Raw genomic sequence first — 16037 nt, forward strand, 5'->3', positions numbered from 1 at the left:
GAACAGGACAGAGACATTGCTTTTGACTTCGGCCTGTCATGGATGTACACTTTGGCTTTGGAGTCCCATATGGTCTTTGGGTTCATGGTACAGTCACCCAAGGCCCTGGAGTCCTGAATCAACACCAGGCACTGTAGTGCTAGAGGCACTCCCATGTATTGAAACCACGTGATGACCTTTGACTACCATTATTTTAATCGGTTTTGGTGCTTTACTTTACCCTAGCTTGAATGTATGACATCATGTTTCCTGCATGTGTCTATTTCCTTGAAGATTTGTTTCGTGTAACTGTGGAGGGGTGAGCTTTCACAGAGTAGAACAGCCTTGCCAGGAACAGAGCGTGTGGGATGTGTATTTGAAAGCATGAGAGAGAGAGAGAGAGAGAGAAGTGTTATGTACTTCTTGGTCTCTCAGTGCAGTGTTATATGCAGTGGTGCACAAATGTGCATTAAGTGGTACATTGGGAGATGAAGAGTGCAGTGCTATAGGCAGTGGGGCACAAAAGTGCACTGTGTTGTACATTGGGAATTATTATGAAGTTCTTACTACTGGCTTTGAAATGCCCTCATGAATTTTGACTCTGTCTAGCTTGATCTTTTCGTACAGGCAGGCCACCAGATTACTTAAATTGTTTAGGCTATTCACGTTCAAGGTTGTTTGTAGCTGTACTTTTGGAGATTGTTGACTGTACTGCTGGAGACTTTCACAAGCTTCATTAAGATAAAGGCTGGATCACGTGAGAGCACAGAAGAAACGCAAAAACTCTTTTGCCTTTGGAATGCTTGCATGGAGAATGGCCAACTCCAGTAGCTTTCCCTGGCACAGAGGAGGGCCTCTAGGAACCTTCTAGTGTGCTTTGAGATTATAAAGTTTGTTGACTTAGAGCATGGGATTTGTTTTGGAGTCTGAATGGGGACGGATACGTCTACTGTAGTGTAGTCACAATAGTACCCTGACATGCAGGACCTACGCTGTTTACGGATAACATATACTGTGGGTCTGGTGGCAGACTGACTCCGTACACACCCGCCGCATATGTTAGCCTATGGTTTGCATTAGCTAGCTCGCAGTACCACTAGAATCTTCTGTTATTAGAGAGATTAGATTTTTGGCAACTTTAGAACACAATAACATCAGACTCGTGGAAACAATATACTACTTTTCACCCAGTCACTCGTGCATGCTTGTTTTGCTCAGAGAGATACAGAGAAGAAACAGTTGAGCGTTTTCACAATAAGAATTTATTGTACCGTTGTTCTTCTCATGTAGAATAAGTGCGCTGTTATAACTGTAACGCAGTAGCAGAGATATAGAACCAGCAGTACAGTGAATAAAAAGGAAGAGTATTGTTCTACCATTTTTCAATAGTCATGAACACATTCATGAATATGAAATGCATTTATAAAAAAAAGTGCGTACTCCTAGGATGCCTGACTAGATGTACCTAAGTGTACCTAGCATGTGAGTAGGTGCTGCAGAGCCTAAGCCTAAGAGCCTATGAGCCAAGAATCCCACTAGGCTTTAGTCAAACCCCCATACCTGAATAGTGGGAGTGTGGGACTTCGTCCTGGACTTGAGCTGGACACCCCGCAAGGGATCGTCAGACCACTGTCAGCTGGAGCGATGGCATGCCGGAGCTGCAGCGTCTCTGGTCAGTGTGTCGGTCTTGAAGTCTCGGTTCCCTTCTGCAGAGGTGCTGTATTTATACAGTCTATGTATGTGTGTTACCCATTGTTCAGTATGAGGATGACGTTGGGGATTACACCTTGTGCGTCGATGAGAGAGGTGAAGTATACCTCCTGGAGAGTGTACTCACCAATTATTCATATGTGCTAAGGTTGACATCTTATCAATATTGATTGGGAAAAACCCACCCTCGGCATGGAACTAGGTGAAAGGTTTAGTCCATAAAAGGCTGCAGTCCTTATAAGGCGTGATGTCCCTATAGGGCATTCTGTCCTTATTTGGAGATATGTCCTTATAAGGATCGTTCACATGAAATAACGGGAGCTGATGTAAGGAAAGTGTACGATGTTCCCTGGACTTATATTAGGGTACTGATATGAAATATAACACTAGTTCAGCAGCAGCTCCCACTTTTGCTGAGTCTCTTGAGCCCGGCTGTGAATCCCCCGGTCTGGAGTGGGCTAAGAAGAAGTTTGCAGCCTGTGAGGTGTTTTATTTTTGATTATTGACATTGTAATGTGTGAGTGTTTTTGAGTGCACATTCAAGTCTCCAATGATTGTAATGATGAGGTGTTTTCAGTTTGATGTGTGTGTTTGTGTGCACATCCAAGTCTTCAGTGGTTGTGATCATCTGATGTATTTAGTGTATATCTAACTTTCTGATTTTGTGCAGCGGATGTCTATATTATTATCTGCTTGTATTTCATTCCATATTATAATAGTTGCATTTGCCTACTTATAAGTGTATTATTATTGCTTGCACATATATACATATATATCCATATCCATTTGAATGTTGTTCATTTGAAATTTGGGAAAGCCTTTCTGTTAGACAGTGTTGCACAAATAAAACCCCATGCCTTGTTCTGAGAACAGTCTTTTGATGTGTTTCATTTTATGAGAGTAAAATCCCTTTCCTGGTGGTGTTTTGTTTTTATTGCTTCGTCTTGTACAGGCACTGCAAACAGACTTTATGAGGGACAGTCACAGACTTATGTTAACAACTGTCGCTGCAGAGCTTAAGCCCGATCATTTTCGGGGGCGTTATTCCCAATGCACACTGATAAATTCTTTTTGAAAAAGTTTTCTCAAAAACTAAGAAAAGGCACTAGAACTACATCTACAGATGCAGAAAGAAAGGATACAATGTCAGCACACATGAGTTGCACTTATATGCAGTCTGCTCATTACTTTCGGAACAGAATGACAACGGCATGAAGGTGCAGTAGAACTGCTTTAAAGTTTTCGGGACCGGTCTAAAGCCTGGGGATTATTCACAAGGTGAGGAATCTATGGTTGGAAATATCCATCAAATAGCTTAAGATTTCAGCTCTCCTGTTTCCAAACCGGAAACAAAGAATAAAGTTATCTAGATGTGCCAGCGTTTAATAATACCTTGCACAAAACCTATCCTAGTACAATGCACGGAAATAGATCATGAGATGATAAATAACTGCCTGAAGGAGACTTTAGATGTCTTCTTCCTTTGAGGGCACAAAACAACAATAGAATACATCTTCCTGTCCCTTGATTTAATGACACACTTTATCTAGAAGTCTGCCTTCAGGGGGGCAACGGAATACATAAAACGCCGGCTGGATGAGGAAAACACTGTAGCTTTGATATTGCTGGACTTGAGTTCAGCGTTTGATATGGTGCCCCATACCATTCTGATGAATAGACTGGCATCCATTGGTCTGAAGGGCACCGCTTGTGAATGGATAGTTTCTTTCTTAAAAACAAAGGTCTTTCCAAGTATTTGCAGCAGATTCTCGGTCAGAGACGCAGACCCTCCTTTCAGGAGTTCCCAAGGGTTCTGCATTAAGTCCCTTGTTATTTACCTGTATGTCCGTCCATTGGCAGATGTGGTAGAGGTATGGTCTCACGTTGTAGTCATATGCTGATGACAACCAAATCATTTTTTCATTGACTTCCCATCAGAAAAACTACGCTGGGCCAATCAATTACGGTCTCTAACAGATTGCCGCATGGATGGACTGCTCAAATTGAACGGGGATAAAACTGAGGTTTTGATCATGGGAAAAAATCCTCAACTATGGGGTCCAAAATTTTGGCCGGCTTCCTTAGGCACTGCTCCCACCCACTCTCAAAAAGTAAAAAGCTTGGGTGTTTGGTTAGGCCGAGATCTGTCTATGCATCTCCAAGCAGCCATAGTGGCATCAACCAGCTTCACGGTAAAAAAGTGGGTAAAACATTTTTGGGGATTATTCCCCATCTAGCTATGAGGGCGCTAATTCAGGCTCTCATTCTTTCTAGTTTGGATTATGGAAATGTCCTGTACCTTGGGGCAGACAAGGCAGCCATCTGCCATATTTAAGTGGTACAGAATGCTGCGGCTAGGCTTTTCACTTGTTTTTCAAGAAGGACTGCGGCCTCCACTATTCTGAGGGAATTACATTGGTTACTGATTGAAAAAAGAATACATTTTAAAAACCTTTGCTATATGTTTAAATCCAAGGCACGGCTAGGCCCTGAATCCATTCAAGAGTTAGTCTCCTTGTATATTCCCACAAGTAATTTGAGATCTGCAGACCAGGAACAATATTGTGTACCTAGAATACATCGGGCATCTTCAGGTGGGCGCTCTTTCTCCTACCTGGGTCCAAAAATGTGGAATGCCTTACCTCAGTATATGAAAAACTTCACCTCCTTACTAAAGTTTCGGAAACTCTTAAAAACATGGCTCTTTTAATGGTAGTGTCTTCAGTCATACCTCAGTAGTGCTTAGCGCCGAGAAACCCATGGGTAGCTGCGCGCTGCACAAATTGCAAAAAAAAAAAAAAAAAGAAAACACAAGAGAAAGGAGAAGCTGAAAAGTAAGCCAATTAAATGAGAGCTTGATGAAAAGAGAGGGAGAAGTGTGGGAGGAATATAGGGATATATTGAAAATCCCTAGGGAAAACATATGTATTAAACTTGGGGAGAATGTGACAGAAAGAGGAGAGGTAGACTCAGCAAGAAGAGAGTGAATGAGTATGGGGCATGTGAGAAATGTGGTTATTGGTTGAGGGGAGTGTGAGCTCTTCTCAACAAATAGCCACAATCCTAGCCATGGTGAACCTCAAAAGTCACTAAATTAACCTGTGCTTGACCCGCTGGTAGCTTGGCACAAAAGTAGTCAGGGTTTACTTAGAGTAAAGTATTTATGCAGCACACAAGTGAAAACACAACACAAGAAAACCCCCATACCAAATCAGAAACAGAGTATAATTGTAGTAAATTATTTGACACCAAAATGACAAAACCCCATTCAGTAGAACTAGAGTTAGGAATTTTTAAAGTTTTAACTGAAAAACAGCCCCTATATGTTCACAATGCCAATTTCGTGACTCTGGTCGCGTGAGACCAGGGCAACGTCGAAAGTTAAAGCTGATCACGATGGTGTGATGGAGTGTGGGTGAGATACAAAGAGTGGATTGGGCCAGGGTAGGGAAGCAGGTATGTCCCGGTCGCCTCTCGTTCGGAAAGCACTTTGAGGCAGAAAGGTTTAATGTCCCAAGCTTTGGATATGGCTATCTGGACACCTTAAGCATAACTTCTAAGGGTTTAAGACCGGGAAGGGTGGATTGGGGGGCAAGCCACTTGGAGGACCAGGCTGAGTCCAGGTGTGGGTCCAAGAGAACTGGAGCCTTTGCTGTCGCGGAGGCTCTGATCAGGAGGCCAGCCACCTAGCCCTTAGAGTCACTCTGGAAGTACTGGGTTCAAGCATAATAGCAGGTCTCAGGCAAGAGGGCAGACGTCTGGCACACAGAGCAGACTTCAGGTAGGCGGCAGTCTTTCCTGGTGCAGCAAGGCAGTCCTCTAAGGTACACAGCAGCAGGCATAGTCCTTCCACAGGTCCAGGAGTGAACTGAAGAGTGGGTCTCAGGGTCCTATTTTCATACCTGGTGCCCCCTTTGAAGTGGGAGAACACTTTGAAAGCCCCCATCCCTGCCCCCACACACAGACGTTTCTGGAATTCCCTGTTTCCCTGCCCTGGTTCCAGTCTGTCTGCACGCACCATAGGCTAATGTGAAGGTGTGTGAGCATGTGTGTCAGTGAAGGTGCGTGTAGGGGTGTGTGTGTGTCTGAAAGTGTGTGTAGGGGGTGTGCGCGTGTGTGTGTAGGGGGTGTGCGCACGTGTGTGTGTAGGAGGTGTGCGTGTGTGTGCGCGTGCGTGTGCGCGTGTGCGTGTGTGTGTGTGTGTCTGTCTGTCTGTCTGTCTGTCTGTCTGGTGGAAGTGGCACTGCTCACAGCTTCACATCCCCATCCTGCCTGAGATGGCCCATTCAGGTACACCTAGTCCCTTTATTGTGTGGTTCTCTGGGAGAAATTCACAAAGGCTAACTACATCATTGTGACTTGCTTTGGTTGCAATGCATCCTCCCAAGAGTTCCATGCTCCTGCTGCTCAGCCAGAGTGTGAGGTGATCTGGAATGTAAAGTGTTGGTGGGATAGAGTATCAGTTGGTTATGGGCCTAGCAGCAGGATGCTGCCCTGGAAGGGCTTAATCATCATCTTACTTTCTTGGAACTATGATCCCATAAACCTATCTATAATATACTCCACAGCTTCCAGGCTTTGATTACAATACAGGCCGCAAGGATGGGATTCCAACCCACGCGTGAGCCTGCAGTCCACTAGCCAAAACTGGAGTGTACCCAAGTACCATGTCTAATTTAGGTAAGAAGCACAGAGGTTGGGGTCCTGATTAGCAGGATCTCAGTCAGACTAGTCAGAAAAACATAATGACACCAGCAAAAATTGGGGGTGACCATGAAAGCAGGCCCTACTTTCCTACACCCCCATAGTGATTGCTGTGTGCAGACCACACACAGCGACAACGCACCCTATTATAAATCGAGGGGTTACAATTGTAGACTTACGGAATTATGCTACATCTTATGAGATTTACAGGACATCGATCATATATGTATTATTATTTTTTCATATGGTAACATTGAAGAGTGGTATCTGCACACGTAGATACAAAAAAGAATGTTTGAACGTATAAGCATGGGTTTCCACGCATGCATACTATTTGAATCCTTATTATAAAGCACCAAAACACAGGTGCATTGTCGCTGTTTGTGGTCTGCACACAGCAATAGGTATGGCTGTGCTTATTGTATTTTGTAGCCCTGAAGAAGTTGTGGGGGAATCCCTATATGACGAAACTCGTGTTGGATGGGCATGAGAAGAAAGAAAAAAAAAAGATAAAGAAAGAAAAAGAATCATTGTCTACTAACTGTCCGTGCAATTTGTGATATCATATAGTGCGTGCTTAAGGGTTGTGTGTTTATAATTGCAGTGAAACTTAGGATCTCATTGAAGGGGGTAGGGTGAGTCCCCCTTCCTTTAGAGCACCACAACATATACATAGGCTCATCCTACTATCATGAGAATAGTGAGCGCCACAACTTAGCCCATTTACATTCACCCCACCTGATTAGCTTACTGGGAGCCATTTGAAAATCTTCCTCAACACCTTCAAGGTATGGAAGTATGAGGCAGTGACGGTGTCGGTTTGGGCGGTTATGTTGAGTTTGCGGTCGTTAATGATCTAGAGGTTCTTGGTGTGGGTGTTGGGGTGCATGTCAGTCCTAGCTTGGTTGGCCCCCATGTGGAGTCCAGCGGTGAAATGCTCTCCCTGGAGATCACGATTTCGATCTTGTCAGTGATCAGCTTCAGACAGCTGGTTTTCATCAGTGGGTGACTTCAGTCGTGCAGACACTGAACTTGGTCTGGGTACAGTGTGTGTTGTCCGTGACCTTTTGAGATGGCCTCAGATGCTCGAATCATGCAACAACCCATGCCATTAAGAAATTTAAAAAAGATCCTAACAGGTATGCATAAAGACAATGAAAATATGGCACTGTACCTATGAGTGTGCAATTAGTTATCCTGAGTTATTGGCAGCAATAATGCATACAATTATTTCGCTCCTAAAAACCAATTTATTTTCCAGGGCCTAACTATTACAGAAATCAGTGTCTGCTTTTGTCGTGGTTATTCAGGTGGATACTGTGTGGCAGTCTAATTAAATGATCCAAAAGCATTCATCCAATTTTTCTCTATCCGACTATCAACAGCATCATTTTGCAGTTTCTTCAAACCTGGAAAGCTCTATAATTTACAGCAAGACATCAACTTTTCGTAGGCTGTTTTCAGACATGCAGCTTCTTGCTCGGTCCTGATACTGTAGGGTTGGGAAGAGGCTGAACCGATGGATCCGGTCAAGAATTCATAAGTGAGATTCATTTTTTTCTGGTTAGGTTCTGATGCATTTTAGACAGGTTATTAAATTAGGCCCTGGACTACGCATCCAGCTTTTTTTTCGTGGTTACCCTTTTTCTACTCACAAAATGTACATCATGAAAAGCCAATAAAAAAAGTGGGATTTAAGTTCCACTTTGCTAAGAAAATTGTTTTGCAATGTGCACATTGGTTTAATAAACATTTCCATCATATGCTCTGGTTTGCACATTTACAGAAAGACATGTTGGAATCTGACCTTCAACCTTCGTCCACAGGGCAAAGGTTCGGCAAATAATAAGTAAATGCGTCTGATCATTAACTTTACCTGAAAGGGCCAGGTAGTTGATGTCATGTCCTGCGACCGTGGCATTTCTTCCTGACTGGCCGTATCCAGTTAATCGGGCATACACGAGTTTCGGATTGTCTCGCAGCATTATCTCTGGTCCAAGTCCCAGCTTTTCCATAACACCTTCAAAGCAACGCAACATACAATTTAGATTGGCCTATACACAGCCCTACATTAATGGAACTTATACATAAATACCAAACAGCGAAAGTTCTCAAGGCCTCACTGCCACTGAGCAGCAGGAAAGTTCCTTCCAATCGTTTCACTAGATTAATATGGACTCTACCACATAATTGGGTATATTACAAATATCGACTCACAGATAGGTACCATGAGGCTGTCATCAAGAGGCCCATGAGTGACACCTTCAGACACGTCTGGGTCCTTTATTGGCAAGCACGGGTAACCACTCAGCCGCATCCCAGTTCATCGTTATTTTGCACACCAGGCCCTCTTAGTTTGGATCCGGCCATATGCAAATCAGTCTTGACCCTGCTCCAATGAGAACAGCCCGAACTGCCAGGCCAGGCCTTCCCTGAACCAGACCACAAGCTACCCAAGACCGGATTCGCCCTAGTTAGGGCTCATCAGCCAGGTAAAGCTTGGTTTCAATGACAGAAAGTGCATGGGACCCACGCCTGGGCATACACGTCCCATTTAGGGTGGCACACTAAAGTATACAAAAAAAGGTAATGGATGGAATGCTTGGATTAGTCTCAGCCACTGTTAATCACTCGGTACGTAGGCCAGGTATGCCCAGACGTAGATTTAGTAGTACAGAACATTAATGGCTCAAATGACTTCAAACTCAGTCATTTAAATGTTATACTATGAAACTTACCAGAAGGTTAGTAGAGTTTTCAATAACGCTTGTGCCAACTGTCACCGATATTTCTCCTTGAAGAGGACTTCAGAACAACCCTCCAGCCCTATTTGATATCAATGGAGGCAACGCCCTGCTTAGCAGCATCGCAGCGATACATCTGACACCCATAAAAAGCAGCACGACTTGTTAAAGGTCTTCGGAAATATTACAAAATTACTCTAGTGCTGCTGGGCCTACTTGCGTCCCCTTCAAGGCCTCCTGCATCATGTAAGAGGCCGTCAACAACGGTACCTCAAACTACCTGCCATTGAAGATGAAACATTCAGAGGGATTCACAGAGCACACAACAGCAGCAGTCCTGGACTAGAGATCAGATGGTGCAGGAAAGGAAATCAGAGGCTAGCCTTTTTCCCGTTATGCCTCGGGTATGTGGGATTCCTAACCAACCGCAATCTACAAGATGCCTTTCCTTAAACACTTCAGAAAGGAACTAAAAAACACACAAGAATAGGCACCAGTAGGCGCACCAAAGAGGTCAAAGAACCCCACTTTCCTACTTCCCAATCACCCTGGCACTCACCCAGCCCCGTCCCTCTTATTTTACCGCTATGTTGTGCCCATCTTACACCACAGCTTTCTTGTACAAAATCCCTAATAATTCCCCTGCTTTATCACAAGATTTTCGCTATGCAAATCCCTATGCATAGGTGGAGAAATAGGCAAGGAATTTATGATCATTGATTTCTTAGGCGCTAAATGCCACACACACCCAACTTCTGAGCAAGAGTGGTCATTCTGTTTTATATCTTAACAAAAATGTTCCCCAAGAGTCATAACATAATATTTTAATTTTTAAAATGTGCATTTTTGGATGAGGGGTTCCCTCAAGTTTTTAAATGAGGGGTCTGCAAAACGCACGTAATTTGCTTTTATGTAATGACGTGAACTTTTGGCAAAATTCCACACAATTATCCGAAATGCCCATCTGTAATTTTCCACTACATTTTACCATGAAAATGTATTTTATACTAAAAAAAAAATCAGCATCATAAATACAGGTACTCGCATTCTGTTGATCACCTGCATTTGCGGTAAATTCTTACTACGAATGGCACATTTGCTGGATCAGAATGCGGTTCAGAGGACCAAGGGACAATCAGGAATTACTGGGTCCCAACCATGGCGATTGACGCCTTTTCTGGGCCCGGCCTACCATGGCCCGACCTACCATGGGCTCCAACCAACTGGGCCAAGTACCCCCTCAACACTTGACTCTTAGTGGGTGTGTGATTAGAACAGCCCAAGGCTTCTCGGGAAAAAGTTGGCTGTACGGTAAGCACAGAGACACCAAAAAAAATACAATAAATGATTATCCAGTTAAATAAGAATTTAACTACGCACACCAAGTATAAAACAACACATTCAAAAGTATACACAGCTTTCTTGAGGCAAGCCCACTACTTTACAAGGGCCAGCTTCCCAGACCCAATTCCTTGTTTATGGCCGATGGTTACTCCCAATTCATGGCATTCGATATCCAAGCCAGGCTGATGGGTTCATGTCTCAGAAGTTTTATGGGGGCTCTTTGTCAAGATGCCAGATTCCCCGCGCTGGACTGCGTTAATTCAGAGCATGTTCCCCCTCAGGGTCCAACGGCCCACTTGTCAGTCTTTTGCTGAGTGGCAGTTCACATCAGTGCCTAATTTGTAAGAGAATAGGTGCTAGGACCCAATGTTTTGCTCAGAAGCCCCCAGCCCGTGCTAGCGAAAAGGCAGTGTGCTAAATACCAAGCTGCATCTTCTTGATTCCAGCCACCACAAGACACTCCCTGCCTCTTCATCTCACCCTTGCAGGTTAATTTTCATCTCTGCTTTCTTTCTCTTTCTCCGTTTTTCCATCTTTTTCTTCTTCTGCATCCTTTGCATGCTTAACAAGATCTTCAGGTGGCTCCCGGCAAAGACCAGAAGGACCGTCACGCAGGCCCTCATAACCAGCATAACTGGACTCCGGAAACATGCTCTACATAGGAATCACTGCACGCCTCCTGTAGAGACTTCAGGGAATACAGAACTCAGTGGCAAGACTCATACTGGACCTCCCCAGAAGGACCTACGTCACACCCCATCTTAAGAAACAACACTGGCTTCCGATTCAGAAGAGATGCCAGTTCAAGATACTAACCCACACCTACAAGACCCTATACAACGAAGGACCAGCATACATCAACAAATGCCTGAACATCCATCAACCGACCGGACACCTTTGATCAGCTTTCCTCTCCCACGCAGACAGCCCACGGATCCGCCAAGCCAACAGTGGAGGACGCTCCTTCTGCCAACGCTTGGAACAACCTCCTCCTGCACCTCAGGACTGTACTGTCACTCCAGCAATTCAAAAGAGAACTAAAGACCTGGATGTTTGACTGATCAAAACTCCGCACAGCAGCAAACAGTTCCAGTACCTCGAGACCCTCAAGGGTGATCTTCCATGCTCTATAAATGTTTGTTTGATTGATTGATTCCTCTTTTCTCCCTTGTTTTGTTTTTTTCTCTTGCTCTGTGTCAAAGTTTGTTGAGAAAAAATAAGTTCCAGTGTCATAAAATGAGTGGTGCCGAGCACTGGAAACCCCCAGCTCAAATTAAGCACTGGGTCAGAGTCCCCGGACGCATCTCAGCTACCTGGTGGTGTCCAAACATCAGGAAGCTACACTTGTGGCAGCCAACGTCCTTGAGCTGCTCCGATGCATGAAGTCTCTCCTGGGATCTGGTGGCAGGTTTTTAATGCTCCCGGATGAGGGAGTTGATGTCTGTGCTCTTGCCATCCATGGGTCACGGCCCGTGGGGTCTTCTGACTAAATGTGAGGTCAAGACAAAGGCCCTCTTCCTCCTTCATGACCCTGCATATGCAGTGCAGATAGGGTCACTGCAGCACATACAGGGCGATGACCCCCTCCCCACCTGGCATACAGGGGTCACAGGCAGCACGAACAAGACCACGACCTCCTTCGGGTCATGGCCCTGTATTGGGCAATGGCTCTCATTCTCACAGAGCAGAACCTAGGGCAGTAACTGTTATTCTGGTTTGTGACACCCACCTGGCCAGGGGGGTTTCTAGACTTTGGCACACGGGCCAGCAGACGGATTGGTGCATCAGTACCGATGGACAAGAATCTCTCACTCCAATCCCAGGACCAATACAACAAGATTTTCACTGGAACACGCTCCCCCCCTCCCCCAATTGATCTCCTGTACTTCAAAAGGACAGCTGGTCTTGGGTCAGGCAGAAGCTGGTGCTACAGGCTACAGGTGGGAGACTGGCAGACGCTTAGACCCTCATCCTGGCCACAACCGGCAGAACTCGGGCTGAGCTTCTCCACACTGATGAACAACTTCAGTTTGACAATTTGAGTCTCAAGCTCTCCTTTTTAGGTTTCACATGCACAGCGCTTGCGCTGTGCTTGTGAAGTTTCTTGTAAACAATATACAACTTAAAAGGGGCTTACAGCCCACCCTTACTTTTCATTAATTCGTGTAATTGCCGCCTTGTTTTCCTCGGTTTCTGTTGGTTGTAGCATGCTATTTTCTGTTGTTCTTCATGTGTTTTTCATATCAGGGGAGTTTAGTCCAAGTACTCCTTTTCATCTGATATACTTTTTTATTTGTGAGCAAGAATGTTTGGAGGCTGTATATGTTTTGTGCTGCTTTCTTTGAACTTTTCCTCTTCCTTTAATGGCACTATAGTGGCAGAAACATATTTGCCCAGACAGAATGTTTTTTTCTTCTCACACTTGATGCAGGAAATGAACCGTACAATATAAATGAAAACCGCCAGAGAGGTGGCTTCGCTTTACACTTCGCGCTCATCTTCTTGACAAACAATTTACCCAAGAGGAATGGCATTCTACTAGACTATGTGGCGTAATGGGCAGTGCTGATGACTTTAGAACTGGGGGACCCGGTTCGAGCCTCGCCATCTTCTCAACATCCTATGACTCTGGGCAAATCACTTAATTTCCCCAAGACTATAAACAACAAATTTATGTAACTTTGTGCAATTTAATTTTTGCTCAAATCAAGCGCTCCAATGCCTTTGCTTTGTGTTCACACTATATAAAACTGCAAAAAATAAAGTAATATTCTTTGTCCGTTTTCTGAATTGGATATCTGTGCCAGTAACTTTAAGGCACTCCTGTGCAAGACACGCACATGGCTTTTAACTAGCTTAAAAAAATACATTTTACACTTAACCCTGTTTTTAGTTAAGATAACTGGTCTTTCTTTTATGTAGCACCACCATTCATTTGATATGGGGTATTCTAGAGAAATCCAGAACAAGGGAAATCAGTAAAGGGAAGTGAGAAAATGTTACTGAAAGCTAGTCTATAATGTGGTTTGTTGGGCCTCAGATTGAGAAGTTTGACAAGAAGCAATTTAAAACTGCTGAATACAAAGTCATTCAATTATGCTAGTTATCAGCCCTCAGCTGACTATAGTTGCACACCTCCTCATAGGGCGCTTCAGGAGGTATAGGTAATACTTACAATTTAGTTGCCGAAATATTTATTGCCTCCTTCTTTCGTCCCTTCTGAAAATGCACTATTTTGTTGTGATTGATGGGGCCTAGAATCTTGACTGTCAGACACTGACTGCAGTCTGAGGAATATGAATCGGTGCCCCTACTCTCAATATTTGAATAAAAGTGCTAATTGCCTTTATTTGTTGCTTCTATAGCACCAGACTGCAGTTGCAGGCTGTTTCACAGTGCTTGACAACCAGAGGCGTCTTTGGGGATGGGAAGCAATGAGGAGAAAATAAAATCCCAGAACAGTGATGCCCTTAGTGGTCTGTCATGGGGGCGTGTTCGTTTTCATTTTCCTTTCCCTTTTTGTTCCCGCTCCTTGTCTTTCATTGTTTAATTTGTATCAGTGTTTCTTTAGACATGTTGCACAACAGTGCAGGCTGCTATGCAACATGCCTTAAAGTAAACAAAAAGCGCTATGACACGGTCAACGCCAGCCACGCTAGAACCCTTTATTTTTATTTATTTTAATCCATGTTGCACGGCAGTCAATGCTGCTCTGCACCATCTAAAAAAAAACATTGACAATGCCAATAGGTCTTGCATAGGTGAAACCTATTGGCTTTGCCATTGCTAGTTATGATAAATTTCCAGACATTCTTGTGATTTAGTGTGTATTTGAAGTTCACGTTCCGAGTGTTGCTCCCTTTGATGTGCCTACTCCTTTGTTATGCGAGCAGTTAATCACAGCAGGACTTTCTCCAACCTAGATATTGTAAAACACAAGCCAAGTGAGTGACTAGAAATTCAAACCTGGTTGTGGGCCTAAGAGATATGTGCTTCAAAAGTTTATCGAAGGGCCCGAGCCCTACTCTTCATGATTCTCTTATCAGACCCATCTCCTTCCTCAGATGTGCCCAGGCCCCTTTGACCAGTGACCTCCTTTCAGAATTAAAGAGCTCCTCTTGAAGTGCGCCAAAGAGCTTGGCTCTTCCTTCCATGTATATCTCACCCAGCTCTTAGAAAAGCAGCAAATCCACACATCTCTGAGGGAAACCTCCACCTCTCCCTGCCTCTCCAGTAAGGCCTGCATCTCCCAAAATCGAACCCAGTGTCTTCCAAGTATTGTGCCATTTCCAAATGCACACATACTTCTGTGCACGCAGGCATTCAGAGGTGCGAAGTCTCCAATGTAATGTTCCCCTCCCTGTTTGCACAAACAATCCTAGCGCTTATGCAACATCATGCGCTATCGCCTATGTGATACAACTTCCTACAGACACATGCACATCCTAGTGCACACGCAACTGCCCACATTATTCCACCTGCACTGTACAATCGCACAGGTACATCCTTGCGCTGAACACAGCCCAATGCAGGCCAAGGCCCGATCTAAGAACACAACAGCGGAACTTTACCAGGGTGGGCTAGAATGCACCACTCTAGTGATACAGGTAAAACAGACCTCTTCACTCTACTGCTCATTAAAATATGGTATGCTGCCACCATCTTGCGGCCACCATCTTGCGGCCCATTCAAATCCGGCACAGCAGTAATGGCACAGTCTCTCGGCCCATTCCAATGATGCATAACAGTGCCGGCAAGGGCCTACTCAAAGGCAAATTCAAAGGCACTTGAAACAGGTATCTTACTAACAGAGCAGATTTTCTTCAACTTCTGTCAATATAAAACTGCCATTCCTTCAACATTAAGACAGCAGCCAAATCTCGTCTTACGCTGCTGCCCTCTTCTATCGCCTCAAAATTAAAAACTGACAGTTTCCCTCAGCAAAGATACATTTCTTGTGAACCCTGTAAGGTCCCATAAACAAAAAAACACACTGCTATCCTTGCTCCTTTCATAGCAAATTGACTCCATTTGCATCAATAATAATATACATAAACAAACAAGCCCTGGTTAGGAAAGACCGATGTAGTGGTCACTGGTGGGACTGCAGGGCGGTCTGAATACTCAAGTCTTTGTACTTCTAAGTTCATGACTTCTGTACTTTTAGTTTCCTCTTTTAGTTCTTTCTTTTATAGCCTTCCAATAGACACAGCAATTTCTCTTGAAGCTTCAATTTCTTCTAATCTTGTTTCTCAGTCTCTCTCTCTCAGGTCTGAAAGCCGAGGTGTAAGTTCTGTAAGTTGGTTCATTCTCTTGGTTGCAGGTAAGTAAAAGGTTCCAATTATAAGCTTCAAAGACAAGCTCTATTGTAAGCCCCACCAAGAACAATCTCCCTGGTGCTCAGCCCATATTCCAACTGACACTCACAGGCACCCTAACATTCAAATGCATCACCATGCATTAACATCCACACAGCACACTCATACAGGCTGAGCAGCAGGTATAACAGAAAGCTGATGAAAGGTTGAACAATCTGGCTGTCCTTCAGATTCAATA

The 16037-nt window shown here is 44.2% G+C and overlaps 1 protein-coding gene across 4 annotated transcripts in view; it reads right to left on the minus strand.

Annotated features, from left to right (window-relative positions):
- AMACR (alpha-methylacyl-CoA racemase) overlaps nt 1-16037 on the minus strand; it is a 421886-nt gene that overhangs the window by 177181 nt on the left and 228668 nt on the right. For all 4 annotated transcript variants that reach the window (XM_085630852.1, XM_085630868.1, XM_085630860.1 and 1 more), the window contains exon 3: nt 8270-8413. In XM_085630852.1, coding sequence (XP_085486978.1) covers nt 8270-8413 — 144 coding nt within the window. The remainder of the gene's footprint in view (nt 1-8269; nt 8414-16037) is intronic.

The sequence above is a fragment of the Triturus cristatus genome, chromosome 2_1 (assembly GCF_964204655.1).
Source record: "Triturus cristatus chromosome 2_1, aTriCri1.1, whole genome shotgun sequence".
Lineage (NCBI taxonomy): Eukaryota > Metazoa > Chordata > Amphibia > Caudata > Salamandridae > Triturus > Triturus cristatus.